At 39.2% G+C, this 12,826-nt stretch overlaps 1 protein-coding gene across 1 annotated transcript in view; it reads left to right on the top strand.

Annotated features, from left to right (window-relative positions):
- The window catches only part of dnah5 (dynein, axonemal, heavy chain 5), a 181,501-nt gene that overhangs the window by 113,640 nt on the left and 55,035 nt on the right, over nt 1–12,826 (top strand). The window contains exons 51-55 of the mRNA XM_037536137.1: nt 452–675; nt 1,044–1,242; nt 2,441–2,613; nt 3,258–3,388; nt 8,984–9,137. Coding sequence (XP_037392034.1) covers nt 452–675; nt 1,044–1,242; nt 2,441–2,613; nt 3,258–3,388; nt 8,984–9,137 — 881 coding nt within the window. The remainder of the gene's footprint in view (nt 1–451; nt 676–1,043; nt 1,243–2,440; nt 2,614–3,257; nt 3,389–8,983; nt 9,138–12,826) is intronic.

Raw genomic sequence — 12,826 nt, 5'->3', positions numbered from 1 at the left:
ATTTCTGCTTATTGTGAACGATGACCTTATGCTGGAATTGAGAAAAAGTGTTGGTAATTTGTTCAGATATCAAGAAAAAATGCCACCAGCATCTTTTTTTGTACTGCTGATGAGAGGTCTCAGAAAAAGAGGCCATTTTCTCATCTGTTCCATCTATCAATCTCTCTCTCTCTCTCTCTCTCTCTCTCTCTCTCTCTCTCTCACCTGTATGTCTCCTGCCCTCTTCACTCCCGCATTTTCCCTTCATCTCTTTCATCTCTGTCTGTCTCTCTCGTTGTTCTTTCACCTTTGTGCTTTTGCTGCTCCTCTTCTCACCTTCCTTTCATCTCCACCATTCCCCACCACCTACTCTGCTACCACTCTGTTTTCCTTTACTCTCTCTCTCTCTATCACTGTCTCTGCATCTGGTTCTTTCCATCTCTCTCGCTTGCTGTTTCTATTCTTCAAACAGGAGTGATAGGTACAGGTCACTACTGCTCTCAACGCAGCTTTACTGAGGATGTGAGAGAGATGGTGGCCCGGCTGGTCCCTCTGACCCGCCGGCTCTGGCAGATGACCAAGATCAAGATGCTGCCCACGCCAGCCAACTTCCATTACATCTTCAACCTGCGTGACCTCTCCCGCATCTGGCAGGGAATGCTCAATGTGTCTGCTGACGTGATCGACACGCCCAACGTAAGTGGAGCTGGAGCAAGGTCCTGTAGGATTAGATGTCAAGCACTAAACAATGGTCACTCCACAAGCATCATTAACAATTGCATTTTATTTATTTAGCTTGTTTCCCAATCGAGATTGTCACAAAAAAGCTTTACTGATTTTCTAAACCTATTTGAGGATTAAATCATTTATTTTATTTAAAACTGGAAGTCAGTGGTTCACAACCTGGTTCTCAGGAAACCCTACATGGTCCACATTTTTGCTCCACATTTTTGCTCACAACATGTGGAGATGAAGGTAAAATGTGGACTGTCTAGGGGGCCCTTAGGAGCTGGTTGGGAGCCAAGGTCGTAAATAGAATGAGCTGGACTATCTTTGTCCTGCAGGTTCTATTGCGTCTTTGGAAGCATGAGTGTAAGCGGGTGATTGCCGACCGCTTCACAAGCCCAGAAGATGTGGCCTGGTTCGACCTCACTCTGGCCAATCTTGTGGAGGAGGAACTAGGCGAAGAGGACAGGGCTGCAGTAGAACCTGGAGTGGATGCCTACTTTGTGGACTTCCTTCAGGATGCTCCTGAGGCCACAGGTACCATACATTTCTGTTGCCAAATGAATTGAAGGCTTTTCAGTTTTAGCAGTTTGCTCACTGTGTGACAGTATTCCATTACCATTACCAGTGACAGATGCTTATTACCATCCAAAAAGTTGGGACACTGTGCGAAATGTAAAAAAAAAAAAGAAGGTCAATAAATCCTATTATTAAGTGAAAATGTAAAGACAACATATCAGATACCAAAACTAATAAATTGTACTGTTTTTTGAAAAAATATATGACCATTTTGAATTTGTTGCCAGCAAAATGTTTCAAAAAATTTGGTATTGGACATATTTACCACTGTACTGTATAACATCTTCTTTAAGCAACACTCTGTAAGCGATTGGACATGAGGAGACAAATTGCTATTGTTTTAAAACTAAAATGTTTTCCTATTCTTGCTTGATATAGAATTTCAGCTGTTAAACAGTTTGGGGTGTCCTTCATCATATTTTTCATTTTATAATGCGCCAAAATGTTTTCAGTGGGTGGCAGGCAAGCCAATTTAACATCTTGACTCTTTACATATGGAGCCATGCTGTTGTAATACATGCAGAATGTGGTTTACAGTGTCTTGCTGAAATAATCAAAAAATCATTTTCCTTGAAAATGATGTTGTCTGGATGGCTGTATATGTAAACCTGTTCATATCATTCACCATTATGGGTGCCTTCACTGATGTGCAAGTCACACATGACATGTGCACTGATAGACCCCCATATCACCACAGATGCTGGCTTTTGAACTATTTGCTGATAAACCGGATGGTCCCTTCCCCTTTAGCCCAGAGGACTCGGTGTCCAGTTGACCTAAGTAATTGTGAGATGTTTCCACCAGGTGTTCTGTGCATTACACAATTTTACCAGTCTGAGTTGCCGTGTTCCAAAGTTTTTTGAGATGTTTTGCTGTTATTATATTCACAATAGGCATATATTTTTCAAAAACAATAACATTTCTTTATTCCAGTCTTTGATATGTTGTCTTAGTACTTTTGTAATTAAGTATAGGGTTTAAATGATTTTCTTGTCACTTCATTCTGTTTTTATTTACATTTTATGCGGCAATCCGACTTTTTTTGGAAACAGGGATACAGATGGCTTTGGTACACTTAATCAGTACCCCTAATCCACACTCATTTGTTACTGCACTTGCCTGCTGTGAGTGGTATTGTGCCTTCCTTTCTGAGCAGGAGAGGAGCCTGAGGACACCGACTTTGACATGCCGAAAGTATATGAGCCTATTGCCTCATTTGCCAGCCTGAGGGACAGACTGAATATGTTCCTGGGCCTGTACAACGAGAGCATCCGGGGAGCTGGCATGGACTTGGTCTTCTTCACAGATGCCATGGTTCACCTGGTCAAGGTAAAGCGAAGGACAAGTTGCACAAAATTTTACAATGTTTATTCTGTCTATCTTCAGAATATTACAAAACACTGAGTATTAATTCTTGAAAAAGAGGAAAAACATCAGACTTTTTTGATTTTCTGTATGTTCTAATATGCTCTCTGGTATACTTTTTCTCTGTACATTCTGGTTTACTCTTTGTGGGCATTAATGGATGGAATACCCCCTTTTCATCTAATATATCACCAAAAGTTGCTAAATCTGATAAGCAATATGTCAGTGACAAGCAGTATGTCAATGACTTGGTATACAGTATGGATAATATATAAAGCACAGCTTTAAACCACACCTTAATATATCCCTTATAGCACTAGTTCTTGATATCTGCAATTTCTCACTGGGATCAATAAAGTATTCTGATATCTTCCACAAGGATATTACCAAATAAAATGTGAGTTTTTGGATGCTTCGTCTTCAGTGCTATGACAGTGACAACTTTAGGAGGATTTAAAGCTGTTTTATTTTCACTCCTGTTTGAGGCCCTTTCTGGTTACTTTGCAGAAATGTGAATCACGGCATGTTGAATGTTAGCATGCATACAAAAGGCCTGAAGTTCTTCTGAAGAACTCTCACTTTCTCTCTTTTTCTCTCTCTAACCACAGGTGTCCCGCATAATTCGGACTCCTCGCGGGAGTGCCCTCTTGGTTGGTGTCGGGGGCTCAGGCAAACAGAGTTTGACGAGGCTGGCGTCTTTCATTGCCGGATACAAAACCTTCCAGATCACTCTGACACGGTGAGGCAGCTGTCCCATTCCTCTTCCCTCCAACATACGCACACTCAATTATTAATGCAGTTTTTTAAAAAAAATGTTAAAGATTTATATGATGTTTCTTCTTCTGTTCAGTTTCTGAGCTGGATTCCTTTTTCTCTGTGAATCTCGCAGGTCGATTAGTTCAAATGCCCTTCCATCTACCACCACCTATATGTCCCATTTACTACAACAGAATCATAATTCTGTAAAATGTAACTATCAAAATGGTCCATATTCCCTCAATTTTAGTTCATTTGTTCTCTTAAAGTCCACTTACAACATTTGTGTGGTTTATTGTGTCAAAAATATTCATAATTCATATTCAGATGAGCACATAATAGTTTCTAAATTTTGCAGCTGGAAACATACAGCCTATTTATATCTAAAGATGCGTTCACATGTTGGCGTTAAATATACCGTCATTGTGTGCTTCAAAACGGCACTGCTGGCTTTGCATAATAAGCAGCATAAGCAACTGCTTAGGGCCCTGTGACCGCTAAGGGACCCCCTAACATATTTCTAGGTAATTACTATGCCATTGTGTTGTCTAAACACAGTGGCACAGTAATAAGAAAGAAACACAACTAGTTAATCTTGTCTCAAAGAATAATGTTTTGTGGTCTTATGCTTTTTTTTGGCTTGTAGTTCAGCAGTAATAAGTCGTGCATCTGGTGTGTGTCTAACAGAACAGGTTGTGCAGGCTGTTAATCCAGGTTAAGATACACAGGCTGTGATTTATCCTCAAGTATATGCACATGAAAGTGTGACATTTATGAGGAAACAGCCAATTCCATGAAACGTGAGAAAGAGTTTCCAAAAAAGGGAAATGAAATCACACTATATAAATATGTAGAATGTAAAGCATTTATAACAGTAAAACCAATGTTGTCACCACTGCCACAAGGATTAGATTGAATTAACCTTGAACTTAACTGGATTGAGAATACTGGAATTTAAACCATAACTTATCAGAAACTTCAAAAAATCATCCAATCATTAGCAATACAAGTTTCTGTATTTTATATATTTATATATATATATATATATATATATATATATATATATATATAAAAAAAATACAGAAATGGAAATGTTGCCATTACTGGTGAAAATAGGGAATTATCAGAAAACTGAACTCTTTGTCAACTTAACGTTGCCACAGGTGGTGGAAATTTCCAACTCGGTTTCACTGAAAACTGGTTTTGTTACTGTAGCTTTAAGTCTGATATATGTAAACTACTTCTGCTGTAATTGGCTAACCACTATTAATAAAATGAGGTTCACCATGTTCAAGTTCAGACCGAAATCCTCAAAGATATTAGAAAAATACCTGGATCGTTTAGAAGGATGCGCAGTCATATATTTACTTCCAGAACATCATTTAACAACTTGATGTTTGATTCTTTTCCGCTAATATGTTCAGCTTAATTAACTGTTGTCTGTACAAACAACACTCCTTATCACTATCCTTATCACTATATCACTATAACTGCTGTAGGCTGAATTGGTGGTTGTGACATCACAACCATGGTAAATGCAAAACAGCTTTTTATAGATTAGGAATGTTGAACTCTACTGCGCTAAACTCGGAGACCGCACTCTTGCTTATTTAATTTCCAGTCAGAACATCCATTAAGTTATTAATTTTTCAGGGTCAAAAAAAGAAGGACACATTCATTTAACAAAAAATTACACAAATGCCATCAACACAAAGTATATCATCAAATCTGACCATGTTTGATTTGTTCACTGTTTACTTTTGTGCACTCTACTGTCACTTTAATTCATCCATCCTTCCGGTCTTAAAAGCAACCAGTTATAGCTGTGTCCTCCCAACAAAAACTGTTCGGAAAACTCTCACTAACATTGTTCCCCTTCAACATTCACACAAGCAGCTACCCAAACACACCTTAGCTGCCTTACAGATTTCATTTTCATGCATATCTAAAATGACTAAACACTATATTCCTGAGGAGATTATATAAAAAACCATTTGCATAAAGAAATAGTGAGATGAGTTTTCAAAACTGTAGAAAGTTATTGAATGATATAGAGAGAATGAGGCTCTCAACACCTGTGCAAGACCTGGTAGACCAGTATCACTGTCACCATCACAAAAACAGCACCTAACGCTTTCATTTTTGAGAGAGAGGAGAAAATCAGGCTTCACTCTTGGTTCAGATCTGAAAAAATCCACAGGTGTTTCTGTCCATCCTTGCCCATGTGAGAAGACAGTTCAGCTCTATGGGTCTGAAAGGATGTGTAGTTGTCAAGAAACCTTTACTGAGAAAAGGAAATTTGCATTAGAAAACCAAAACAGAACATCTGAGATATGGAGTAAGGTGTTATAGACTGATGCGTCTAAATTTGAGATCTTTGGAAGCAACACAAGTAAGCCACCAAAGCAATGAAAGACTCGTTGAACTAGATCAACAAAGATCAGTCAAGAAAGGAGAAGGATCAGAGCAACTCTGGATCTGGTGATTTGTTTTTGACTGAGATGCAATGAAATGCAAATAAAATGTGACCAAAGAAATTAATTCTACAGGAAGACAACGACCATAAGCATGCTGCCAAGAAGATCAAGACATTCTCAAACTGATGTTTTCAAGGGACTGGTCAACCTTAACAACACAGAATGCATTTAGGATTACATAGATTAGGAGAAGCAGAAAAATGCAACCAACTTCTAAGATGGAACTTGCATATGGAAATATATCCCTGCAGATTTCTTTAAAAAACTGAATGCAAGTCTCAGAAAATAGAGGCTAAAACAAAGGCAAAGTTGGACATACTGAAAAACAGATTTTAGGCCATTTGTTGACTGGAAATTAATGAAAGAGTGGTCTGACTTTTTTTGCACAGTATTGAAACAGCAAGGAAAATGTATCGTTCTTTGATATAGGAGTTTGAATGGACCCTAGTTGGTGGTATATGGGTGTGAAAGTCCAGAAGCATCAGCTCACTGAAAGACTCTTGTGTGGGAAGAAAACAGAGTGATGGCTGCCAGAGAGGAACAGGCCGTAAGCAGTGGAGCTTGATGTCTGAGTCGCAGATGAGTCGGGACGTTTCCAATTCCAGACCTTGTCTCCAAATGCAATTAATAATACAGGCTGGCCTCAGGGCTGCAATCAGAAGTGGGAATGTTTCATAATCATTAAAGTCTGCACATTATGTAGCTGGGGTGCCATCTGTGTCTCGAGGCTCTGTAGATTGGGTTGGTCTTCAGTCAGCTTTGGAGCAAATCACTTTGTTGGAGCTACAGTAAGCCTATAATCTGTGAGCAGCTCTCCTCTCAGCGCATCATTATAATGGCCGGAAGTTTTAGCAGTGTTTTGAATTATGTTTGCAAAGTATTTCTCTTTTTTTTCGCTTCTTTTGCCTTAAGTTTTGTGGTCTATATTAATATGAATGAGGCTGGCGTTCATGGTTTAGTGAGAGAGTGTGTGTGTGTGTGTGTGTGTGTGTGTGTGTGTGTGTGTGTGTGTGTGTGTGTGTGTGTGAGTGTGGGAGTGAGGGGAGGGGGGAGGGTGGTCTCTCTGGAGAAAACAGACGGCTTGCAGATTGTTCCCTCCAAAACACAGGCTGCTCACGACTCGGCGCTCACGTGTTTTTACACCTCATTCCAAAAGGACACATACACTCTCTCTCTCTCTCTCTCTCTCTCTCTCTCTCTCTCTCACTCACACACACACACACACACACACACACATATATATACCACTGAATTACATGTTGACAGACTCGTGACTCAACTCAGACTCACCCTTAAATGACTCTTGACTCTACTCTGAGACTTTTATGAATTTTCTACCTAGTAAAAAAAAAAAAAACAAGCCATGAACAAAACTAATTTAAATAAGATGCCAACCTTAATGAGGTAAAGCAATGCTGGCCCAATTCTTCCTGGGGCCTTAAGCAAAACCTCACTTAAATTCAATTTCGTCTCCATAAGCTGCGAATAAGCAAAGCATCATTAGTGTCTTTAAGCCTTCGCTCAGCACTTACATTACAGTCTTACTGACTGTTTTCCTATTTAAACAAAAGAGGTTTTTATTCTCCAGTTTCATATTCAAGCACTGAACATTGTTCCACATGTTGATGGATAACTGCTGCACCGTTTCAGCTTTAGTGGAAAATGTGAATAAAAAGCCACCTGTCTGCAGCTTCTTACATTTATTTGTACATTGGCCATCACTTTGCATTCTTTTCTGTAAACTTTCTTCAGTGCTGTCATTTTGCTTTCTTTTGTTTGTCATGTAAATTTAATTCACAGTTTTTTGTTTGCTAGTTAATGCTGAACTACTGTTGATTTTAATCCCATGCTCCAAAAAACATCATGCTGTCATCAAAATGCTACATGACCATCATTTTTGATCTTCAATGTTAAAATGGCATTACATTTTTTGAAGAAAGCACACTGGTTTAGAACTCAGAGTTTAGGACTCCAGGGTTGACTTGCCTGTACTGACTTGAGATCCAATTTAAGACTTGCCTGTACTGTCTTGAGACTTGAACTGAGACTTCACTGTCTTGACTTGAGGCTTGACTCAAGACTTGAGTGTCAAGACTTGAGACTTACCTGCAAGCTAGTGACTTCCACATTTGATGTTAATCCAGCCATTCTTCCATTATATTTACTGACTTCATTTACTGAAGTAAAAATCTTACCATTACAATTTATCCTTTCTATGTTGTCTATCATTTCAACAAAGTTGTCAATGATAAAATCATAAGAAATCATAAGAAATGTCGTGGTTAACCTTATGATTAATGCTCATGATGGCAAGTCCACTCAAACTCTGCTGTGACATAAACAGTCTGATATGGCTGAAACACAAGTGTCTTTAAAATTAGTACATTTTGCATTGTTTGGGTTGCAGAGTTCATAATTTCATTACTGACAATGCACTGCATAAGGAGTTTGGAGCCAATTCTGATTCATGTACAGCTAGCATAGGTTTCCTGTGAACTCTAGCAGCAACAAGCAAGTGGCAGAAAACTTTCAACATTTTTTTTATCATTCACTCACACCTCAATAAGACGTGAGGCCATAATTGATAACCTATGTCAGCAATGCATCGTGTAGCTACCTGTGTCTTATTGTGTCATCTCACTGTCAGCAGCTTTTTGCCATTTTTTAAGCTGCTTAAAGCTGGTTCAATGCCATCCTGTCATGTCTGCTGCTACTGCGCGTAGATGGAAAAATAACATAGCTCATTGTTGTTACACGTGCCCAGTCACACTTTGACTGAACATAACAAATTACTTAGGTAACCTGTAGTAACACCCTTTAGATATGAATAATGGCTTACCTCATAAACACTGAAACACTGCCTTTAATGCATAGAGCACATCTGTTCTGTCCTTCAGACAGAATATACACATGGCCACTCTCTTTCTTTTATACATTAAATGTATTAACATATATTAACATATAAGTGTGCCATGCTGTTTTATCTCTTCTCACTACTTCTCACTATTTCTCTCTCTCTCTCTCTCTCTCTCTCTCTCTCTCTCTTTCTCTCTCTCTCTCTCTCACTCTCTCTCGCTCTCTCTCTTTCTTTCTTGCTCTAGTTCCTATAACACTGCTAACCTGATGGAGGACCTGAAGGGCTTGTACAGGACAGCAGGCCAGCAGGGCAAAGGCGTCAGCTTCATCTTTACTGACAACGAGATCAAGGACGAGTCCTTCCTGGAGTACATGAACAACGTCCTCGCGTCCGGAGAGGTCAGCACCCTGTCGTCACCCTGCATGCTTCCAGACAAGCCAGTCTACAGACCTACACACACACACACACACACACACACACACACACACACACACCCACACACACACACACACACACATACACACACACACACAACACATACCTTTTTTTTTATACCTTGTCTGGACTTTATATATATGGAATATTGTTGTGAGGATTTGATTGCATTCAGTCATGAGAGCATTAATGAGACCAGGCACTGATATTGGACCATCAGTTCTGGATCACAAACTCCACTCCTGCTCATCCCATAGGTATTGGATGGCGCTCCACCACTTCGAAGAACACAGTTCTACTGCCCCAGAGCACAATTCTGGGGGGTTTTATGTCTTTATATCTCTCTGACCAGTGCTTGGCGTTGAGCATGGTGACTTTAGGCTCATGTGCAGGTTTATTTTTTTAAATGTTATAAATGTATAAATCACCACTGTTTTTCTTTAGTTTGCTTTCATTTTTTTGTCCTGAAAATCTAGAAAAACACTGCTTTACTGCTTTTTATTGGCTGCTTGAGTGAAAAACATGAGCTAAGTTAGTGCAGTGGCTGAGTGACAACACCAGTATTCCAAGCTGTCCCTCCTGTAACAGACTTCAACCTGTGTTGTATGTGTTAATGGTTGAATAAGTTGAGTTCTCAGAAATGGGAGAACTTAGAGAAAAAACCTGCCTGTGTAATAGAGAGACAGATGGGTTAGTCAGGGGGGCTAAAAATCAGCAGGGCTCTGCTGTGGATGGTGGCACCTGCCAAAGAAAACTGGCACCGCCTTCTCGCTAGGGAGCACATCCATCATAGAGCAAGTGGCGAAAGAAAGACAAGGAGGAGCCTCTGGAGAGAGAGAAAGAGAGAGAGAGAGAGAGAGAGAGAGAGAGAGAGAGAGAGAGACTGCAGAGAATACAGAGATGGCGGGAGGAGGCAGAGAAGTGTGGCACATGGAGATTTGAGAGTAATTTGTGGGTGATGTGTTTGAAGTCACAGTGATTAGAATTTAAAAGCAGTTTGATTTTGCATTCACGAACAATCCGCTTCTTCTCAGTGGCTCCTTGGTAAGAACGAAGGGAGTCGAGTCGTGGCTGCCATAGCCATTTTTTTTTAAACATTATGCCCAAATTTTACTGTCTGCCCCAAATCCACTCCCTTTCTATTTGGGAACAGTGAAAATCAGCCACATGTTGTTGTGTTAGGTTCTTTAAAAGGTCGAGCAGCAACAAGGGTAGTCACATTGAGACTGTGTTGAGATACATGTTGAGATAAATGAGTAGGCAGCACAAAAATCAAATATAATCAAAATAAAAACAATGGTTATCTTCATATTGATCAGGGAGATAAATAGCTCCAATTTCAAATGTTTCTGGAGATCATTCCAAGCAGATTCAGCACTAAAAGCTAGCCTAGCCATTCTCAGACTGTACTGAGTAATCAACACTGCTAAAGATCTTCTCTGATACGTGAATGCAGCATAAGAGGTTGTTGAAGCCAGAACTGTAGGGCTAGTGTTAGAAAACAGTCTTGACGTAGGTTAATCTATCATATTGTTCAGTTTTGTTTTTATTATTTTGTGCAATGACATTTTTGCAGGTTTTCTTTAGCTACAGTTAACCTACAAAAATAGGCTTACTTAAGCATCCAAAATATAAAAAAAAAATGCAAGAAATTTTAATAATACTGTGCTATAAATGTTTGTCCATAGTGCCCACTACTACTAGATGTTAGTAACGTAATGTATGTTGTTAATTCTACCCAATGTTTGTGTTCTGTCTTACATGATCAAACTTCCCAGATACAGCCTCCAGTTATTGGACTCAGTAGTATGTAGTGTGTTCCATAAGGCACATGTAGCAGTGTCTGTGAGGGGAGAATACTGCTGACTGGATTTAATGGAGACTGAATAGACTTCATTACTCACAGAACGGACGTGAGCAAAGACATTTGCACCACATTGGGTACAAGAATAAGCTCTTATAAATGGAGGAAAAAAGTCTTTTCAGCCAGGCTTAGGCAAGCTTTTAGGGACAAAAAGAGGCCATAGAAAAGAAAAGAATAGCAAGACTAGCTACGAAACTAGACCACTGTAGTAATGGAGAAAAAAACTGCAATGTTGTGGCTGAGGAAACAGAGAGGAGAAACAGAAAGGAGCCTGTAGTCCCTTACAAGGTCAGTCTGAATAGAGGGGAAAGGAGGAATGGAAAGATGCATTTGTTGAAGCTCTGAGAACTCTTTGGGTTTGTTTAGAACTCAGCAAGAAGATGAACATTTACAACAGATATTTCAGTCTGGTGTAATATCTCTATTATATTAGATATTTTCAGCCTCTTATGAGTCACAGTTGACATCAGTGATAAAAATTGTACTTTAATATAGATTATTTTTCACTGAAGGGATTCTGAAAGGGTAGATTCTAATCTTTGGACACATGATGTTTAGACGTAGAAGAGGTGGTCAGTTTGGATGCAGTACAGTGGTGTCTTGATTTGATACATTTTGTAATACAGCAAGATTAGGAAGGACCTAATTTGCCTTATGTTGATATTTTCACTGTATTAGAACATTCAGCATTATAAACGTGCAACATTGTGGCATCCCATTACTGGCTCATGCTGCCATAGGAATGTGGGAGGCCTGGTCATGCAAAAGTGACTTACTTGCAGTAGAAGAGGTGTTTCTTGTAAATAAATTGTTGTTGGCTTAATTTGCCACCTGCTTCAAGTCCACTGTAAACTTATCACTTGCAAATACACTATATGGACAAAAGCATTGGCACACCCACATGTATAGGAGCTTTTGTGACATCCCATTCTAATCCATAGGCATTAATATGGAGTTAGTCCCCCTTTGCAGCTATAATAGCTTCCACTCTTCTAGGAAGCTTTCTAGTTTTTGGAGTGTGTCTGTGGAAATGCTTGCCCATTTATCCAGAAGAGCATTTATGAGGTCAGACACTGATGTTGGAAAAGAGGGCATGGCTCTGTTTTAGTTCATCCCATAGGTGTTTCATGGGGTTGAGGTCAGGGCTCAGCCCAGTCAAGATCTTTCACATTAAACTCGTGATTTATGGACCTTGCTTTGTGCACTGGGGAAAAGTGCCTTCTACAAACTGTTCCTACAAAGTTGGAAGCTGAAGCATTAAGATTTCCATTCACTGAAACTAAGAGGCCTAGGCCATTGTCCCTCTACTCAGGCTTTAGCAGAGCTCAGTAACACTGAGATTAATAACTGTTCATCACAGTGATTTATCAGCCTACTCAGACTTTAGTAGGCGCTTCAGTGTTTGTAAAGAAACCATTAATTGAGGTCTTTTTTAGAATTTGTCTTAACGAGCATGTTTGCTACATGCCGTGCATTGATACTAAAATATCATAAACAAGCATTTCGTTTCTTTTGAAGATTGCTATTAATAATAAGTTAGTTTTGTAAACATTGTAAAAATGTACAAGGTAACTGTTTTCTGAATACTGACTTTACAAAATGTTACTTGGACTGAATACGGATATCTAATTTCTGTATTCTGAATGTTCTCAGTACTATTAATATGTATTCTACATATCAATAATATTGGGATGTGTTGCATTCCATCCCTAAATGTTGTCTACTTACTTACATTTACCATCAATATTAGAAGCCCAAGCTTTTAGGTTTTTTGACTACATAGACTAG

This window comes from Pygocentrus nattereri, chromosome 3 (assembly GCF_015220715.1).
Source record: "Pygocentrus nattereri isolate fPygNat1 chromosome 3, fPygNat1.pri, whole genome shotgun sequence".
NCBI classification, from domain to species: Eukaryota; Metazoa; Chordata; class Actinopteri; order Characiformes; family Serrasalmidae; genus Pygocentrus; species Pygocentrus nattereri.
Note: the sequence above shows the minus strand (reverse complement) of the source record. Positions and strands in the feature narration are given on the sequence as shown.